This window comes from Protopterus annectens, chromosome 4.part0 (assembly GCF_019279795.1).
Source record: "Protopterus annectens isolate FY-2018-M chromosome 4.part0, PAN1.0, whole genome shotgun sequence".
Lineage (NCBI taxonomy): Eukaryota > Metazoa > Chordata > Ceratodontiformes > Protopteridae > Protopterus > Protopterus annectens.
Window position 1 is genome coordinate 501631246 of NC_056733.1, and position 22421 is coordinate 501653666.

The window sequence follows — 22421 nt, forward strand, 5'->3', positions numbered from 1 at the left end:
AGACACACACACACACACACACAGACACAGACACAGACACAGACACAGACACACACACACAGACACACAGACACAGACAGACACACAGACAGACAGACACAGACAGACACAGACAGACACAGACAGACACAGACAGACACAGACAGACACAGACAGACACAGACAGACACAGACAGACACAGACAGACACAGACACACACACACACACACACAGACACACACACACACAGACACAGACAGACACAGACAGACACAGACAGACACAGACAGACACAGACAGACACAGACAAAAACTGCATTTAATGTGATACAAAGCACTGTCACCATCTTATTCAGGGCCATTTTAACCAAACCAAATAGGATTTAGTGGAACTGCAATAAAGTGCTGTGGACATGGCACTTGGAAGGGAAAAGGAATGACAAATAGGCTGGTAAAGCATTTATTATTTGTAGTGCCCATCAGGGAAAGGAAGGGTGACTGTCCTCTTGTTTGTGTGCCTGACAAATATTAAACAGTGGGCCACATATGATTACTTCATCTTAGATATGGCATACTTAGTGGTAGTGCTATGTCAAGGTGTCAAGTTAAGAGGGATAACGATGCCAAGCAGGTCACTACACAGTTGCACAGAACAACTGTTTATATGTGTGTGTGTGTGTGTGTGTGTCGGGGGGGGGGGGGGTTGTGATGCTGCCTTGGCCAGAAGAAACTATACAGGATACCCTAGCACAAAGGGTTGTGGATTGACATGGCCAACATGCCTGCATTGTTACACTACCAGTTACACTACCATATACTGAGGAGGGGCATACATATTAATTGCAGGAAATATGCTGGATATGGAATCGGGGAGGCCGTGTTCTTTTATAAATGCAGTGGTTAGCTTAGCACACACATCCACAAAATGACACGTTTTGTCTGCAGGTTTACAGATACTGGCATGACCAACAGTGACAGGCAATATCAAGAGATCATCACAAGTCATAAGGATAAGCTGCAGGCCTTTCACATGCACTGTAAGTGCCATTTGGGTTGAGACATTTTGCAGACAACCACAACATGTGGAGGGCCACCAACATTTAAACTGCTGATGGAAGTGAAGATGTTTTAGGAGTTGCATAAGGAAATGCTTCTCATATTAGGTGTTGGCTTGGATGTGGGTGCAACCCTGGCACCTACTACTCATGTGTCAAAAGGGGAAGCACCAGGTTAGTACTGAGCACTATAGCAGACTATGATGCATACCAATACAGGAAGTGAAAAGGATACAACCACTGGCTACTTGTACATCTATCCCTCTGGGTACCTCTGGTTCACAAGCACATCCTGCTCAACAATCTAGGTGTTCCATACTAATGTATGGCTGTCTTTTCCATTGTATCACTATGCATGCCACATGAGGATACACAATGCAGTATCATATTAGTCACCTACCCAAAGGTTCCACCCACTGAGGGTCCAACAAAGCAGGACAACAGAGGACTGATGTCAGCACAGCTACTATGGCTGCTGAGGATGGCAACTTACGTGTCTTGGTCCAGTGACACAGTGGCACTGTCTGCTGCATTCCAGGCAGGAGGCAGTACCTCAAAGCACAAGTACACTGGCCCTGAAGAGGTACCTAGAGAGTGCACAGCCACAATGTAGCTTAACATATCTACTGAGGCTAAAAGTACCACAAGGGCTCACTCTGTGTTCCCCACCACATGCAGCATCTGATAGTGCTCACTGCCTCAGACATAGGCATGCACACCATAGAGGGTGTCCAATACTATTACTCCCAGAGTGCTCAAATATGCATCCATTTGGAAAAAACAGCAGATGAGCAGTTCAGTGATTCAAGCATATATGGCTTCTATGCACACAAATGTGGAGCTGCTGTGTGCACTTTATGGCACATATGAAAACATGTGCCAACTAAACAGTGACTGGGAGCAATAGCACAATGAGACTGCACTGTTGCTGAGCTTACTGATGGCAAACCACTGCCGCAGGTGCATCCATGTGCTGCAATGCGAGTGTACTCCATTCCGGTTCCACAGGAAGTGTGGCCCAAGGATGTGGGAGAGTACAGACGTGAGCTGGCTGTGCATGACATACTCCACACCAAAGGCCTTTGATTGCTGCAGACATACCATCAAGTTTCACATGATGGCACACATCCTGGAATTATAATTAACATATATTGCTATACATCATATAAAGTACAGTTGTGTACACCTACCACAAATGTAGATGTTCGAGTGTCTTCACTGTTGCAGTCATAACTGTAGGGTGCTCCTGCCGGCAGGCAGCCCGAGGTCGGCCAGAATCCCAAAGTCTGGGTCCGGCGTCGGCTGTACAAGCCAGTACCCTGACGTCAGTACGCTCTGGTACAAGCCCTCAGCCGACGCCATCTTCTCCAGCCTTTCTTGCCCTAGATGTCAGAAGTCCCCAATAAATCATAAATGAATCCAACAAGGAAACACAAATACACCACAAAAGAGAGACAAAGAGGGGATAGGAGGGAGGGAAACACCAACTGCAACAGTGAAGACACTCGAACATCTACATTTATGGTAGGTGTACACAACTGTACTATGTTCATCGTGTTTCACTGTTGCAGTCATAACTGTAGGGTGGAATCCCAAAGCAGTGAAAAAAAGGGAGGAGGTTTAGACAGAAGAAGGGGCAGCAAGAAGACCCTGCAAAACAGCAGAGGCAAAGCCTGCCCTGGTCTTAGAATACAAAGGGAGATTGTAGTGCTTGGAAAAAGTATGCACAGAACTCCAAGTGGCAGCTTCCAAGATATCCTTGGCAGGAACTCCCCTGAGAAAAGCTGTAGAAGTAGCAGCTGCTCTAGTAGAATGACTTCTCACAGTACCTGGAAACTTGTTTCCCATGATGAGTGTAACAAAATCTTATTCCATAAGAAATCCATTTGGAAATAGTTTGTTTGGAAATAGCCTTTCCAAGGGAACTGGAGGCAAAAGAAACAAACAATTGGTTAGATTTTCTGAACTCTTTAGTCTTGTCCAAATAAAATCGTAACTGTCTGTGCACGTCCAAGGAATGCAAAATCCTTTCCCCTTTATTCTGAGGATTAGGAAAGAAGGTAGGAAGGTGAATTGTTTGATTTAAAGCCACTTTCGAAATCACCTTAGGCATGAAAGTAGGATTGGTCCTCAAGGATACTCTGTCCTGGTGGAAAATAAGGTATGGTTCCACAGCCATGAGAGCTTGCAACTCTGAGACCCTTCTGGCAGAAGTCAAAGCTAACAAAAGAACTGTCTTCCAAGATAAAAACTTAATATCTGAAGATGCAGCAGGCTCAAAAGGAGGCAAAGTAAGTTTTTCTAAAACATAATTAAGATCCCAAGCAGGAACAGGAGGAGTCCTGGGAGGCCTTAAATTCTTAGCCCCTCTCAAGAATTGTTTCACCAAAGGATGAGAAAAAACAGGGGGATCAGTACTGAAATGAGCAGAAATAGCAGAAGCATGAATCTTAATGGAAGAAAAGGAAAGTCCATTAGACAAAAGATCCGAAAGGTAAAGCAAAATAGGAGAGAGATCAGGTACCAGAGGGTCCAAGCCTCGGTCCTGCATCCAAATGCAAAATCTCTTCCATATAGAGGCATAGGATTTCCTAGTGCTAGGCCGTCTAGCTTCCAAAAGAACATCCAAAACTTGTTTGGGAAGACTAGAAGAAATCAAATTCCTTTGAAGAGCCAAGCTGCCAGGCAAAGGGTCTTGAGATTGGAATGTAGCAACTGACCCTGATGCTGGGACAGAAGAGAAGGGTTCAGAGGGAGAATCCAAGGAGGCTCCAAGAACAGGTGCTTTAAAGTTGGATACCAAAACTGTCGAGGTCAATTTGGAGCAATCAAGATGAGGAACTTGGGCTTGTCCTGTTTTATCTTTAGTAATACCCGAGGAAGTAGAGGAAGAGGAGGGAAGGCATATCCCGAAAGGTTTCTCCAGCTGAAGGACAGGGCATCCACTTTCCAAGCTGTTTTGTGGAATGACCTGGTGCAAAAGTGAGGCAGCTGATGATTGAGATGGGATGCAAACAGATCTATCTGGGGGCGTCCCCAAACTGCAGTAATCCTGTTGAATAAGTTGGTGTCTAGCATCTATTCGTGAGGATCTAAAATATTCCTGCTCAGGCTGTCTGCTAAGAGATTCTGTTCTCCTGGTATGAATTGGGCCTGGAGATGTAGATTCAGATTTAGAGCCGTGTCCCATAAAGCCATAGCTAGTCTGCAAAGGGGGTACGAATGAGAGCCCCCCTGCTTGTTTATGTACCACATGACTGTGGTGTTGTCTGTGCAAATCAAGAGAGGCCCTGGATGCAAAAAGGTTCTTGAAGGCTAGAAGAGCATTTTGAACTGCCAACATTTCCTTCAGATTGATGTGCCAGTGAAGATGATCCTTTGTCCAGGTTCCCTGCTGGCAATTGCCTAGAACATCTGCTCCCCAAGCATAATCCGAGGCATCCGTGGTTATGATTTGAGAAGGTTGAGGAAGACGGAAAGGCTTTCCTTTGTTTAAAGCACACACCCTGGACCACCAAAGGAACTCCTTCTGGAGGCAGGGGATCAGAGGAATCAGTGTGTCCAGATTGTGGTAATGCTGTGACCATACACTTTTCAGGTACCATTGAAGCTTTCTCATATGAAGCCTTGCATTTGGAATCAACAGAATGCAGGAAGCCATGTAGCCCAGTGCCTGCAGGAATTTCCTTGCAGTGAGCTGAGGTAGAGTTGCCAAAGTCTTGAAAATTGAAGCCAGCTGTATTTGTTTTTCTGTAGTGAGGAAGGCCCTTTGTAAGATTGTATTTAAGAGGGCTCCCAGAAATACCATTTGTTGAGAAGGGATCAAATGTGACTTTTTTGTGTTCACTGAAAATCCCAGTAGGAGGAGAAGACGTTGAACAAAATCCAGATGTTGAAGTAAAAGATCCTTGCTGTCTGCCTGAATAAGGCAGTCGTCCAAATAGGGGTAAATCTGAATCCCCTGGAGTCTGCAATAAGCCACTACTGGTGCCAGGCACTTGTTAAAGACTCTGTGCGCAGTAGATAAACCAAAGGGCAGTACAGAGAATTGAAAGTGTCTCAAACCTGCCTTGAACCTGAGGAATTTCCTGCGTTCCTGCCTGATGGGAATGTGTAAATAAGCTTCCTTTAGGTCCAATGTCACCATCCAGGCGTCCTGAGAGAGCATTGGAATCAGCTGCTGCAGAGTAAGCATCTTGAATTTTGGAATTTCCAAAAAGGTGTTTAACACAGAAAGGTCCAGAATAGGTCTCCATGAGCTTTGTTTTCTTGGAACCAGAAACAGTCTTGAATAAAACCTTTTCCCATCTCTGAGAGTGGAACAGGCTCTATGGCTCTCATGGCCAGAAGAGCATCCACTTGATTTAAGGCCTCTGACCATTGATGTTTTGGCAGATCTGGCCAACCGAAAGCCCTTGGCAAGGTATGAAAGTGGAATTTGTAGCCTTTTAAAATCACGTCCAATACCCATTTGTCCTGGGTAATATGAGTCCAATTTCTGTAAAAAAGAGAAAGTTTTCCTCCGAGAGGGGCATCCAGGTAAAGAGGTCCTGTAGCCCAACCGAGAGAGTCATTGAGTTTGCTTTCTTTGAGATTGGGATCTGTCTTCTCCCCTTCTAGGTGAAGAAGCAGTCCATTGTCTCAATCTGTAGGAGGCCTGAGCTTGGCCATGACCTCTGGAGCGTCTATATCTTCCCCTTTGAGGCCTGTCAGACGTGGGAAAGGACCAATTTTTGGAGGGCCAATTCCTGGAAAATCTAGGAGGCTGAACTTGCAAGAAATCTTTCACAGTTTGCATAGATTTTGCCTTTTCTTCCATCTTTTTAATAACCTCCTCAGCCTTAGATCCAAAAAGAACATCATGCTGAACAGGGGCATCTAATAATTTAGCCTTAACCTGTTCAGGTAAACTTTGCTCACGAAGCCAAGCATGTCTCCTGATAACAGTACCAGAGGCTGTGGCCCTGCAAGAAGCATCCAAAGCATCAAAACCACAATGCAAGCTATGTTTGTTCAGTTGCATGCAATACATCCTGTAGTTCCTTATCTTCTGCACATGCAGGAAGGGAAGCAAGCTTTGGCTTTAAAACAGACAAAAGAAATTGCTGATACTTAAACATATGAAACTGGCAATTTAAAACCCTAACAGAAAGGGTAGCAGAAGTATATACCTTTTGCCCCACCTGTCTAAGGCACGAGAATCCTTCTCAGAGGAATAGGATTCTTAGAAGTAGCAACTTTAGCAGCCTTAGAACCCTGAGATATAGTTTCAGGATCTGCAGAAGGATTCTTAAATAAAACAAATGAGACTCAGGAACCCTATAAAACCTATCAGGCTTAGAGGGAGCAGGAGGCATGGAATCAGGATTCAAATTAGCCTCGGAAAAAGCATCATCCACAATGTCAAGAACAGGAGGGATAGCCAAAGGCCTATGTTGAGGAAGAAGGAATTCTAAGCCTCTTCTTGGAAGCAGAATAATCCTGACCTTCCCAATGAAAATGTTCCCTCATCTCATGTAAGGTTTCCCCAAAAGAAAAATCTTCAGGCGGAGAGGCAGAGGGCAAGGAGTCCTCAGCATCCAAATCCTCATAAGGAGGAAAAGAATATTCCTGATCAGAGGAAGAGACAGAAGAGATAGAAGCCTGGTCAGAGAAATCCATAGGAACATCCTGTCGAGGCCTTTTCTCAGTGTGGGGGGGGGGGGGGGTGAGAACCCCTAATCATTGTAAGCAAATCTTCAGCCATCCTTAACAATTGCTTGTGTGTCCTAGGAGTAGATTCAGAAGTAGCTTGAGCAGGAGCTTTAGACTTAACAGGAGTCTTTGTCTTTGCCTTTGAAATAGTGATGTAGTAGGCCTGAATACCCCCTCAGAAGCCGGTACCTGCACAGTGGTTCAGGACCCATCCGAGGGAGCGACGTCCGAAGGTCCTGCAGCAGATAAAATAGAAGGCCTTGATGGCTCCCCATGGGAGTCCGTATCGGCCATCGGTTCAGAAGTGGCGGACGACAGGGGCTGCAAAAGCGCCTCACTGACGCCGAACCAGACACCGGCTCTAGCTGCAACAAGTCCTGTTTGGACCTCGGAGGCCTGTCCTTGTCTTTGCGCTTCTTTTGAATTCCGGTAGTGTCTGACGACATTCTATAATTGAAGCGTCTGCCAAAGTAATTCAGAGCCCAGTCGTACCTGCGTTTGATAGTACGAGAATTAAACCTGGCACAGAACCGACAACAAGAAACGCCGTGGTCAGGGCCTAAGCAGGGTAGACAGTAAGAGTGGAAATCTTTATGAGGTATTTGTTTTCCACACGTAATACAATTAACTTTTTCTGACATCGGAGGAACAAGAAAAAGATTCCCCAACGGGGTACTTAGCTTTGAGAAGAGAAGCAAGAACTTCGGACCGACAACAACCAAAAACGCTGTTCGAAAATCGCCAACCAACGACTTGTGAGCTGCTTTCCACCGCATGGCAAGAAAGACTGGAGAAGATGGCGTCGGCTGAGGGCTATGTACCAGAGCATACTGACGTCAGGGTACTGGCTTGTACAGCCGACACCGGACCCAGACTTTGGGATTCTGGCCGACCTCGGGCTGCCTGCTGGCAGGAGCACCCTACAGTTACGACTGCAACAGTGAAACACGATGAACATCCTAAGCAACAGTACAAAAATATTCAATTCCTGCCCCTTTTTTAAACAAGAAACATCTTTATTAAACCATCACTTATGACATGAGCAATCATACATTTATATAAATGAAAACAAACCACAATGACACAATCTTAGTTGCAAACATTTTACATCACAAACCATACTGACACACTCCCAGTTGCAAACATTATATATCACTTATAATCTACCCAATCACTTTCAGTCAAACATTATATATCTAATTTAAGTCCTGCCTTCTTTTAGTCCTGCCTTCTTTTAAAGCTCATTCCTCCCCTGTATGTATGATAACTATAAGAATCAATCAGAGAAGGTTAGAAAGGATTGGAAAGAGAGATTGGATAAGCAATTCACAAAGAAACAATGGGAGGATATATGTATGTCTCTCAAATATGCAACCAAATCTAGAAGAGTTAGGATTTTTGCTTGGAAATGTTTACATAGATATTTTTATACCCCAAGTAAACTCCAGAGAATCTTTCCTCAGGTAAACAGCAAATGTTGGAGGGGTGACTGGGAAAAAAGAGGTACTTGGGAACATATTTTCTGGGAGCGCAGTGGGTTGGCGGACTTTAAGGATTCTCTGAGGGATGCACCATTGGAGATGCTGGGTGGGCAGATTGATGTGAAGAGGGAGATGGATTTTTCTGAGCTATGGCACAGAACTGGAATTGCCTAGACATTGTAAGGCATTGCTATGTCTAATTATGGTGGTTGCCAAAAAAAAAAGCAATTACTAGAAAATGGAAATCAAAATATACAAAACTACTCAAACGTAAATCATGCACTACATCAACTAATGATCTTCCAAGTGAATACCTTAAAATAGCAGCCAGAAGCATTGCTTACACTGTCTCAAACCTTATAAAAAGGTCAGTCCAGGAATCCCACATTCCCTCTCTGGAAAAAGTTGCACATTATCCCTCTGCAAAAAGGAGGGAATTCAACAGACACTACTTACTTTAGACCTATAGCAATCTTATTCTCCCACTCCAAAATACTTGAAAAATGTAGTCAAAAACAATTGCTAAATTATTTCAAGGAAAAAACCCTATCTCCTACACAACATGACTTCTGTAATTCCCATATTACTAACACTGCACAGATACTGCCAATAAAGCTAGAGAAAATGGAAAACTAGTCTCCTCCTTTTTTCTAGACTTGTCTAAAGCTTTCGACACACTGTCACAGGAAACGTCTACTTCAAATGTCCTCATTAGGTCTCTCTCAGCCCACCCTTCTATGGTTCAAAAGCTACCTATTCAGTAGGTATCAGTCAGTAAAACAGCAGTCCACCCTCTCTCCATAGCTCCCAGTCATCACTGGTGTACCACCAGGCTCGATCTTTGGAACTCTCCTTCAGCATTCTCACCAACACCCTCCACACATCCACAAAACAGGCCTCCCTAATACAGTACGTAGATGACTTCACACTCACTTGCACATCTGACAACATAGCACACCTCCAAAATATTACTCAGGAAGTTTTAACAGTAACTGAAACATGATTTTGTAGCTCGCAACTCATGCTAACCCTAAAAAAACAAACTGCGACTTTTTCCCCAATCCCCCTTCCTATGAAAAAACAAAATTTAATGTCCTTGATAATGCAACCACTGAAGTCACTTCTCATAGTAAATTATTGGGGATGATCATAGGATCATATGAAGTTACTAGGCTAATGGTCCTAGGGCCTAGCCAAGTTCTACCCTTATTTCTATGACCAGCAACTATTGTCCCTGTTCAAGAAAGACACAGGTGGAACACAGAGTGAATTTATGGTTACCCATCCAATTGTCCAGACTGCATTTGAGAATGATGTGCTCGGTTTGACATGAAGTGGGAGTCTGTTCCAAAGGTGTGGTAACCTCTGGAAGACAAATCTGTCCCTCCAGCAGGTTCTATTAATGTCACATACCGGGTTAAGGTCTTTAGAGTGAATAACCCATGCACCTTTTGACTTACGGAGATGCAGCATTTCCAATAAAGCAGGGTCAAAGATTGCCTTGTATGCAAGGCATAGCTTGCCTCTGAGTAGCCTGTATGAAACAGAATAAAGTGTCAATGATTTCAGATGATCCACGTAAGAAAGATGCTGAAGACCTTGAATTTTACTTGTGAGGAACCTTTGTGGTCTCTTCAGTTGCTGCAGGTGCTTGGAAAGGTACATACCAAAAAGGGCATTGTACTCAATTATTGCCTGATGAGGGAAGAGTACAGGGAGGTTATAATTTCTTTTTTTCTGGAGGCAATGGCCTTACTTATGAGATGAACCAAATAGAATTCCCTTCTTACCACTGTGGAGACATGGTGGTCAAATGTAAGGTTGCTGTCAACCTGTGTGCCCAGGTCTCTCACCACTGAGTGCGCACTTAAGGTGTTGCTATTGATGTGGTAGTTAGCAGGAACATCGCCCTTACTGAAAGGGGTGATAGGCCATGACTTTGGCACCAATCATTTGTTTGTGTAAGACCCTCTTGTAGGATGCTGACATAATTTGGAGATTCTGTGACTGCTCCCAGTTTGCAGTCATCTGCAAACTTTGTCAGCCACAGACCTTTAGTTTTTGCTTGTTCTTTGGAGAAATAGATTACAAACAGTACAGGTCCCAGGACTGATCCTTGTGGAACACCACTGATTACAGGTCTGATGTTGAAGGTGGATTCTCCTATTTTGACTATATGGGTTCCCCTATTTTGAGTATATGGGTTCTATCAGCGAGCCAGTTAGCAAACCATCTAGTGATATAAGGGTTGATACCTTCTGGGTGAGTTTGTCAATGTTGCTTGAGTTGGGGGATAGTGTCAAATGTCTTGGCTAAGTAAGGTAGGCTGCACAGATTTCCCCTCGTCCAGGGCCTTGGTGACTGTCTCAAAGAAGTCCACTAGGTTTAACAGTCATGATCTCCCTCTGATAAATCCAAACTGAGTAGGGTCAAGTATTTGTGTCTGGAGATTACCTATATTTTTGTTGATAAGGTCCATGGTGGATGATAATCTTAAATTCGACCTGTATATAAAAAATTGCACAAGAAAAACTCATCAAAAAACAGGGATGCTTTACAGAGCCAAAACCTCTCACTGAAGCAACTAAAGCTACCCTTGCCACTACTGGTCTCCTCCCCACACTTATTTATGGTGCTCCCATCTTTACTAACCTTCAGGCTTCACAAAAATTAAAACTGGAACAATGCTATAACAAAGTTGCTAAATCTGTAGCAAATATCCCTTCCAGAACCCACCACTGTAAAGCACTAAAAAACCTAAATTGGTTAAAACTACCCCATCAACTAACATATATACAGCTTGTTACCACCTATAAAATTATCCAGAATCCATCTGCTTGTCCAGCCCTAAATAAAGCTATGTTCGTAACTGGTCATTATGATCTAATGACCAAAAAATCCTGTCTGCTGATAAACCTATCAAATCTGCTTGGTACTGTCTGTACTTGCATCATGCTGCTAATGCCTGGATCTCCTTATCTCTATCCATCAGGTCAACAGCCTCCCATCCTTCAAAACCATTCTGGAAGACTTCCTGGCTAAAAGCTGGCTCTGTTCTTGCTCAACAGCAGTTTAAACTATATCCCTAAATGTGAACAAATACATATTCATATCTTACATCTCCTTATTCTTCCTCCTTCACTCCTTTACTCACTTCCTTACTTTTGTCAATTTCTCTTCCTTGCTTTTCTCTGTAAATATACCATAAGCCTGCTTTTCTGTCACTTTGTACTGCAATTTCTGTTTGTATTATACTAACCTACCTTTAATTTCTCTTTAAACTGGCTAACATTTCTCTATTAAATCATTGTCATATAACTTGCATCTGTTCATAACCAATGTTTTCATATTATGTCTAATTTGGTTATTTTTAAAGACTGTAAAATTATTGTTCTTAAAATGTTTTGAAACACTTTGGAGCTCTTCTCTTCGGGCCTCTGCTGAAAATGTGTTCCCACCCAGTTAGACTTTCCCAGTAATCAAATGTCAATAAATAAAATAACATTTCCACTGTAGCTCCTCCCTGAGTTGCTCCTGCTATTGCATCACATCTGGTATGTCTTGCTGTGGAGACATCCGGCTGCACAGCCTGTTTTAACAAGATCATGCTGTGTAGCAAGGCATGCACTACAGTTTACATCATATCTCAGTAGTATATTACAATGCACTCCAGATGAGTCTAAACAATGAAGCCTGTCAGCAGTCCAAAGGCACACTCCATAATGTTTCTGTGTTTGGTATCAGCCATGTTGTATGTCATTTCCTCCATGCTGTGAGGGTTACAAATGGGGTGTCAACATCCATGGCTCAAGGGCATACCTGACACTGCCTGAAAGACGCAACATTATATGTGGCCTTCTTCCAGAGTCCATGGTAGCTATATTTATAGCCCATTCGGTCTCAGACCAGTTAATCCTGTGGGAAATTCCATTACAGGAAATGTTGGTACAGATGAAAACTCAGAACAATACAGCATGTGAGAAAGCATACCTGGTTTACAAAAGCACTACAGGAGAAAAGCAACACCATGTATGTGTTCTACAAGATTGCACATTTCCCTGAGGTCTTGGGACCCTGTGTTTACTTGCCCCACCAAGTCCTGCCACACACAAATACAACAGTAGGAAGAGCTGTTACTTCCTCTGAAGCTGTACCACCTGGCAGTGCACAAGATTTACACATCTGGCACATGTCTAACCTGCACTGTTATGTTGAGGAAGTGGCTAAGTATTTGTGAGGCAGATACCTACGGTATTGCCGGTTTACCATCAAAAGCACGACAGTAACATGCTCGACAGCCACATCCTCGACCATGGTAGGAGCGACTGTCGGAATGTCGGCATTCATTTGTACGTCCATTTAGAAGGTCGTACACAGGCAGGGAGTTACAGCATGTATGTCAATAGGAGAGTTCCACCTTAAGGTCGAGAGAATTTGTCGACGCTGAGAAGATCATTCAACCTACTTCATATTCATGAGTCGACGTTATTTGTCGCGGAAATCACTGTTCGTGGAGGTGATTTTCGTCCTTTTGATAGTAAACCAATACTGCTTACAGGGACGCATTAGGTAATACTGCAGATGGTCACTGGAAGCTCCCTGCAGCTACGTGTACCTTTGTATCTACAGGAATGAACATGGCAGCATATTACACATATTACTTGATTCCTCTTGTAGGTGACACAGTTTGATAAGGTCCCGTAGTATATCCCTGTCCACTTTAAAGTGATCAATTAACTGTTGTTCTGTGAGATGTTAGTATGTGATTCATTGCTTGCATCTTCTTCATTGGTCTGTCTGGCCACAATGTGCAACATTGCCAACACCGACTTTAAAAGACATTACCAACTGGTATGTGAGGACCCAATGTGTGATACTGCCAGCAGTAACTTCAAAGGGATTACCAATACATGGTGTTGAGTGGTTACCGCTGCTATACATAACATGGCGCTGATCACCTACTTCATAAATTGCTCGCTGAGACTGCTCTTATGCCTGGCTTACAGAGCAATCTCAGACCTAAACCTAATGAATTTTCTACACATTCATAAATCAAATGGAACTAGAGCTACCTGTTCCAGGGACCTAAATATGACCTGCGACTTAAATACGACATGCTGGAAGGACAGATTTGTCTTCCAGTGACTGCCGTGTCTTTGGAATAGGCTACCAACTCATGTGAAACAGAGCACCTCTATGACACTGTTCAACAGGAACCTGGACGAGTGGATGAGGCACTGTAAATTCTTTCCAGGGATAGTGCCTACAACCTTCCTGGACATGGGCTGGCATTACTAAATGCAATCCTGGGTATTGACTAGCGTATCTACAGTATTACATTGGTATGAAATGGTTAGGCTTGAAATGACCTCCAGGTCGATAGCCTAGTGAACTCTGATAATACTATGAAAACTGGTGAGTATCAATTTGGAATGCTCTTGTTTCATACACCTTTGAATCAGTCTGCTGCTTTGGCTTGCTGCATTTTCATATGCATGAACTGTGCTGTTTATGCACCAATATGAGGTTATCTGCATATACTGCATATTGTGCAGATCTGGCCATTGTGTTTTCACTCTTTGAACTGTCCACACCCTGTACATGGCTGCTTCCCATGTTATTTTGGAGTACACATTGTAGGATCTCTGTATGAATCCCATCAAGTAGGTTTACCAGAAATGCTGTAGTACAGAAACCATTCACATTTCTAACTATATTTCAGATAAGCTATGGATTCACTGTCCTCAAATAATTCTGAAAAATTTGTATCTAAATAAATTATAATTTTTTTTTAATTTTGCAAAAAACGCCTGGAGATAAAGTTCTTTACAATGCTTTCCAGAAAACTGCAACAACCAGTATCCCATGAGCATCCTTATTTCACTGTTCGGCAGCTCAGTTCTGAACAAATGCAATGTCTGCAGCTGTATACAGAATGTCTGAAATAAAATAGTGCAGATGCATGCATGCTTAAGTTGCTAAATGCAGGTTCACATTAAATTGTACTTTAGATTAAAATGAATGCAATCTTTCCATAGATGTGAAGGTGCACATTGTACACGAGTATAGATGAAGATCACCGTACTATGAAGTAGTAAATGCTGCCTGGCATCCCTGAGATTCATTTTTAATCTTTAAACTCATTACATGAAGAATAAATGTGTGCTTTCCACTATTATCATACAGAAGTAATGAATTTTAAATATTTTTTAAGAATCTGGCATGTCAAGATTAATGATGCAGACATATTAAGCTTTAAAATTATGCAATGAGTATAAGAAATGATTTTGCTACCACCGAAAGCAAAAAATAGACTTTTTTGTAGGAGGTCAATGTACATGAAATTAGCCTTTTCCTGAGGTACAGCAACCTTGAAGATGATTGTATTAAAGTACTGGAATGCAGGGGGTTTTGCATCCCTGCATAAAAGCAGGATTTTAATTCTGCCTTAAATTATTATTCTTAATTTAAGTGGAAATTGAAATCCTGATGATCGTGGTTGCGACAGAGAATTAATACCGCTCTAAAGATCTGCTGATGTGAATCTTGGTATGGAAAACAAGCATGGAAGTAAATATTACTGCAGGATACTGAATGCAACTTGTACAGCAACTTTAGGGAGGTGGGCTATTCGGTACAGATGACATAATACATTCCACATTCGGTTTCACTTCTTGTAAACTAATTAAAATAGCTGCTGAAATTGTGCTTACCTGCAAGAGAGACCCACTACTGTAATATAATGTATGAATAGCTCCAAGTGGAATCCAAATAATTGAGCAAAGTGAGACAAACCAACCCATGGATTCAGCCCAAGGTGGATAAGTGTAGAATTTTCCATATCTTGCTGGAGTATATTGGATTATACTAGACACCAAAATAATCTAGAACAAATAAACACAGAAGAAAAAGGATACACCAGTAAACATTAAGGACAGCTACAACACTGGAAGAAGAACTTTGCATTCATGACTGTTTTTTCATAAAGCTGATTTTTATTTCAGTTTTCTCTCTCTGCATGGGTTACCTTTAAGCATCACCTCCCTCCACAGTTCAAAAACATGTTACAGTACAGTACATCACAACCAACTAGCCTACTTCAGCTAATGGAATACCCTCCATGTTCCTACTATGTGACTCTGAACAAATCATTTACCCAAACAGTGCCCCCGAGCGAACTCTATATGGCACAATGCTGTATTCCATTTAACAAACACAAAGTAAGACACACACAAAAACAAATACACCATTTCCCCATAACTGGAAATATCTTGCAAGGTAAAAAAGGAAAGATGTTTAAATTAAGAGTGATATTTAGAGGATATTAAAGATGTTTTTAAGCAGTGTTTTTTTTTAGTTACTGTCCATGACATCGGCTTGTCTACTCTCAACTTCTTTGTCTGACTATCTATTGTCAATATGTACATTACTGTACACAAACTTGCTGCTGTTTATGTGCGTCTACCACTGTTATATAATAGCATTTACCCAATGTATTACTTCTGTATTGGTTGTAATCTGTAGGCTCCCAGGCTGAGGCTGAAACCAGCCAGTGTTGATCAGTGCTCTACCCCGGCTAACAAATTGAATTAATCAGTCAATCAATCAAACATGAAAATATGTACAACCACATACGTCTACAGTTAAACATTGGAAAAAGTCATGAATACCAAATACTGAATTGAGGATACAGAATTTTCTAAGACAAGGCATGCAAATTAATGTTCTGCTATAAAGCTATTAATTTTAAATGCAGACAAGCATATCAGTGAATATGGTCTGATGCAAATTGCGCTACTACACTAAGCTAATTGAAGCCCTCAATGTTTTGTCTGCAACTACTGGTAACAACATTGTATTCTGACATATCAGAGGGATTAGTTTATCTAATCTTGAAATGCAGCACGTCTGAAGTAAAAACAATACATTTGAGTGAATGTCAAAACAAGCAACAAAACTAAATAAGAAAAAATATTCTTTATTTTGTTTGCATTTGTGTAATGGGGAACAATATACCTAGGAATGATAGCTACAGTTCTTGGTGATGACAGAGAATTATGATCAGTTTTATTATCTTAACCAAGATGCTATGTACTTAAGACACAGATGTTAAGAAATTTACCTCAAGAGCTCTGCTGTTTGGTAAGCAGTAACACATTAACCACTGCAGCTATACCTCTCAAATGTCCCTGATTTTAACTCCAAATTTTCCCAAGTATTGCTGATTTTGGTAGAAAAGCTGGAACACTGTACTTAATAAATTGTGACAATAATTAGAGTTACAGACTAACTTTAGAAAATGAATGTCAATTCACATTCTTTTATTTTGTCAACATCTCAGGTTAACAGTTGTAATATTTTAAACAGTATTCCTACATTTTCCCAGTTCTGGATGTAAATGGCGGAGAGCTATGGCTGCTAGATAGAAAGCAGCCACCCAAGTAAAGCACTGTAAAGCCAGTAAACATTTATTCTTATTTAAAAAAGTCAGATTGAAGTATCTAAAGGCTTTTTTGTTACTCTTATGTTGTGTCCACTAAGCACTAAGCACTGTTAATGCTTTGGTGCAAGTTTAGTGCTTAACTGCACTGAAGAGGTAGCTTAATAAAAGCTTGTTACACACCTTATTAATGCCAGAAAGCTACTTAACAAGCCTGTAGCTTCACTGATTTCAGAGCATAAACATGTCACCCGGTGCACTATACAAAATTTGTACACATATCCTATCAGCATTGAAATAAATGTTACCCTAATATTGACTAGAATGTTTTTTTTTACTTAAAGTGGTGAAGCTTCTTATCTGTACAATGGACTGGATTTTAAATGGATCGGGGAACTGATGTGCAATCTATGATGCAAGTTGCTGGTGCTGCTGCCTGACCTGAGTAAATAGCCCCATCGCTACACAATATAACAAAAATAGAGAGGAGATACAGGAACACAATGTAGGACTCAGTAAACAACGGCTGCCAGAACAGTGTCAGTACTGCAAAGGATAAATAACATGATTCTACATTTAATTATTACATTGAATTTTCTACTATCAAAAGACCCAATCTGATGCGATCAGTAGAGCAAGGAATGTACAGTATAAGGCATGGGACATGTACAGTGTATGTGGCATAGTGCTTCAGTGTTTTGGTAAGGCTATCACTGGAAGTAGGGGTACTCTCATTACAACCTTCCCCACACAATTGGTCTGACAGGGTCGGTCATGTGACTTGTCAGCAAGTGGTACTGGCACAAGATTAAAAAATCAGCAAATGCTTATTCCATAACTCAGCATGTTAATCAGGAACCAAAAATAGAACTACACTGACAAGATGAGGTGAGGACAATCCAAGAAGAAATAAGTTTTATTAAGACTGAGCACTTTTGTTTGTATACAAGTTAAATCAGACATCATTAAAATCTGTTAAAAACAGCACCAGGTGCTGTATTTAAAGAATTCAAACATGACATCACATGACAGCCGACTTCTCTTTCTTAAAGACACATACGTATTTAAAAACTTAGCAAATACATACACACACATTATATATATATATATACATACACACACACACACATATATATATATATATATATATATATATATATACACACACACACATATATATATATATATATATATATATATATATATATATATATTCACTCATGAGTGTAAATAATAAAAATACAGAACTATGTATAAAAGCTCCTTTGAATTATATTAAAATTAATGATGATAAAACATGAAATTCATGCCAATTTTTTTTCTTAACAATAACAAACTGACATTTCCAAAGAGTTACCCCTCCAAACACTAACCAGGGATGACTCGGTTTAACTTTTGAAATCAAACTAGATTGAACACCTTGTTTTTATTTTACAACTCGGTTGCCCGCAACCTCAGAACACTGGTAATCGAGATTGCTTCATTGATGCCAGGAAGCTGGGTTTCATTCATTAGTAGCTGTCACCTTAGTCCCTTATATTCTATTGTGTTTTCCCACCTCCCCCCATGAAACAATATTAACTTTATCTATTACAATAAATAACAAAAATGACACGACCACCCTTGGACCGCTCCTTTTTGACATTTACTTCTCAGAAGTCAGGGCCAATGTCTGTGGTCTCTGGATGACTAAATTTGCAGATGATTGCAAATTACGTACCGTCATTGAATTTTACACTGACACAAATATTCTTCAGGAGGGACTGCCAGACAAAAAACTGGTGTCAGAGCCATGGACTAAAACTAAATGCCAAGAAATGTATAATAGTATCCTTTGGGACGTTATCCTTCCCTGGTAACTATCATATTGACAACACACCTCTTAAGAGTTGACCCAGTAGTCAGGGACTTAGGGACACACAAAGACAGTAATCTAGCATTTGTCCATCACGTGTCTGTAGTGGTGCGGAAATCATTCTATGTTGAGCAACTTATAAACAAATATATGGCATCTAAGTCTAAGGAAGTCATTGTTCCACTGTATTCGACATTCATCAGACCTATCATTGAGTACAATGTTCCCTTTGGTATATACCTACCAAGGCATATCCAATAACTGGAATGGCCACAGAGGTTCCTCACTAAAAGAATACAGGGCATAAGTAAAATGTCCTATGCAGACTTCCTCAAGGCCCTATCCCTGTATTCTGTCTCCTGCAGGCTTTTGAGGGGAGATCTATGTCTAGCATACAGGGCCATTGTCAGACCCCACTTAGACAGACCTCCCGCATATCAGCAAAACAAACAAATTACCCGTTCTAAAGACTTAAATCTTGCCTGTGATATAAATAGGGCCTGCTGGAGAGATAAGTATGTATCCCAGGGCCTACCCCATCTATGGAACAGGCTCCCCATCCATGTGAAGCAGAGTTCTTCCCTAACCCAATTCAATTGCAACTTGGACAATTGGATGGGAAAGTGGAAACTGATCCCTGGTTTGGCACCTATGTCTCTAATGGACACAGGCAACCTGTAAATGGTTCATCTCCCAGGCTCATGCTTACACTTATCAAGAGTATCAGAACTTGTCACAGATTTGGGATGCATGGCTAGGTTTAAAAAGGCCCTTGTGGTTGTTAGCCTAGTAAATACCTATGAACCTATAAGTTTGCTTAGCACTGCAAATTACCTGTCTGTCCAAATCTATTCAATATTAGATGATAATGGGGTGTAACTCACTTTTCAGATAACAGAACAAGAGAAGCCAACAGAGAAACATCAAAAGAATTGGCCCCTGATACTACAGGGCTCAGAAATTAGGGAACAGCTTCCGAAAGATGTAAAGAAATATGCAGCACTTAACCCCTTAGAAACTAGGCCAAAATGGGCCACTTCTGATCAGCCTGGCAAACTGTTAATTTTTTACTTAAGAGAGACATATTTAGCTGCAGATTATTCTGTTTTTTTTTCTCTATTGATAAGTTATGGGGATGTTACTGGAGCACAAGTTCTTGTCTTTTAACAAAAATGTACGTAATGGCTGGAGAGTATTCTAAGGTCAGACTATGGCACATTTTGAAATTTCTGTACTATAAACAAGTACAAATGTGAAGTAAAAACATAATTATTTCACTTGAAACATTAAAAATACTAACATCCATGGATGCCAACTTTACTTTAACAGTATACAGAATGTTATAGGCCTCCTAATTCTGTTATCATGAACTCTGAATAGTATCGATCATCAAGGCAAACAACACTAACATGACTCCCAGGCTTGAGTGACTCAGTTTGCTTCTAAAATTTAAATATTATATAGCAAGAGAAAAAAAAAAGGAGTGTCTGGTTTTTACCATAATTTCTGTCTAAAACTTACCGGATAATGAGATGCAAGCCATTATATTAACACTACCAGTCTAAAGGCAAAATTAAAAAGCATTCATGTATGCAGAGCTCATATCAGGAGGAGAGCTGCGCTGTCAACCTTAAATGCCTATGTGGTTACTGTCTCACTAAGTGTATCTCTATAATTGGGAAATGTTACTTACAGAAGTCCTCAGCAGCTTGCATATCCTAAATTACCTGCCCCCCTGGAATCATCTCATTCAACTGACTTACATTTTTAATGAAAAGTGAACTCATTGACACTGGCTCTTTTCCTCATTGTTGGTATGTGACTGGATTTATATTTAATAAAAAAAGTGTGAGGGGAGAGAACCCTCTGTGACCATGGGGGATACTGCCAGCACAGATATTTGGAATTCTGCGAATAATTAAGTCATTTGTGAATATCAACGTGATTTATATAAGATGCTTGTGTTACAGATGTATTAGAACTGTACGTCATGTGTATATCAAACTGCTGATACAGAAGTGTGTGTTGAAAAGGTTTTTGCAAAGTGCTGTTTAAAATGTAACTACAGTGTGTCTTACTGGAATAGGACAGAAATTTACATGCATTATTGTAACTGTTTAAATGTATATATTTTAATAGTGGAAACTGGAATAAGGGATGTTACCTTCAGAAAAATAACTGAAATTTAAATCATGGTTACACAATAAAAGATGGTATCTTTCAGTTTTCTTTGCAGATACACACACAGAGTCTGTGCTGAGAAGCTTTCTGTATTATCTTCGAAGTGAACTAAATACTACCTCTGAAAGTATGAAGGAATGCAATTGTTTTATGACTTCCAGCATCTGTCAAAGACCTGAGGTCTATGTATTTTCAAAGGTAGATGTTAAATGCTGCCAGCTTCCAGCAGTGGGGGTTTCACCTGGGATAGAGTCAGATGACAGGAAATGGTGTCATTCTGCAAGCTATCCTAGCAGTAATATTTGAAATATTAATTTGAGAAGTCTCAGAGAGATGGTGTGTTCTGTACTCTGTCTTTGACCAGACAACAACAGAACTATTCACCACACATCTGCCTTGCTCTGGTGAAGTAAGTTATTAGGGAATAGTACAATTCTCTTAGATATAGGCAGGAATATAGTCTCTTAGATATAGTCAGGAATATAGCAAAGCTTAGTTTAGATATTTTTCTTTATTTGAGATTGTCCTGCAATGTTGTTTTAAATACATCCTGTGATTTTGAACGCTGATGTCACTGTGATTATATACTGAGTATTTTCTTGTTTTTTTATTATTTATTATTAAATATAAATAAATAATAGTATTTACTATTAAATAGAAACTGTACTAATGGGCAACTTTAATATCAATTGGCTCCTTTGTTCCTCTCCAAATCCTACATCACATGTAAACCTTTATGGCTTCACCCAATTCATCATGTCTCCCACTAGGACTGATAAAACTTCTAAACTTCAATCCATCCTCGATTGGATTTTGCTTAGCAATCGCAATCACTCATCCCACTCAGGCTACCCCCCTGACGGCCTTAGTGACCACAATCCTACCTTTCTCCTAAGAAACTGCATTCATCAAAACTACCAGCCCTCTATCCATCTGATCAGAAACAAAACTCTTTGATCCAAACAGGTTTATCTCTGCCCTAAAAAGCTGCAATTGGGAACCTCTCACGCACCTGCCTCTAGAGGAAGCCATTCTGTCCTTTAACTCCACCTTCCTAAACATACTCAACTATCATGCCCCCCCCAAAAAAAACCCATTAGTGTGAAATCAAAATACATACCCTGGCTAAGTAAAAAATCTAGATCCCTGCTCAGAACCAGAGATAAAGTCTGGGAACAATATCATAAAACCAAATCCTATACAACTAAACAAACCTTCCTAGAACTCTGGAATAAAGCAAAAAAAAAACTAGTAAAATTAGACAAAGCAACTACTATTACAACATACAGAATAAACATCAAAATAACCCTCAAATATTCTGGGCAGCAGTTAATATATTGCATCCTGGAAAAACAACCACTCCATCCCAACCAACAGCGAACAACTCCCTGAACGTAGCCACTCAGTTTAATACTTACTTCACAGAATCAGTTCAACAACTTGCAATGACTCAGACCAGCCTCAACCACACCCCTCCTACCCCAGCCTCAACCACACCCCTCATACCCCAAACCACAACAGTTTACACCCTCCCAAAAGCAACAAGCAGTTTACACTAAACCCTGTCTCCACTAATACCATAACTACTAAAAAAACTTAAACCCACTACCTTAGGTGCTGACAATCTCTCTGCTGACTTCCTGCAAATTGCAGCAGTAGCAATTGCATACCCTGTTATCCATACTTATAAACAGTCATTATCTGAAGCTTACGTCCCCAACATCTGGAAAATCTT

The 22421-nt window shown here is 40.8% G+C and overlaps 1 protein-coding gene across 1 annotated transcript in view; it reads right to left on the minus strand.

Moving 5' to 3' along the window:
• LOC122799397 (sodium- and chloride-dependent GABA transporter ine-like) overlaps positions 1-22421 on the minus strand; it is a 372008-nt gene that overhangs the window by 13162 nt on the left and 336425 nt on the right. Inside the window, exon 12 of the mRNA XM_044068418.1 lies at positions 14924-15094. Within this exon, the coding sequence (XP_043924353.1) occupies positions 14924-15094 (171 nt within the window). The remainder of the gene's footprint in view (positions 1-14923; positions 15095-22421) is intronic.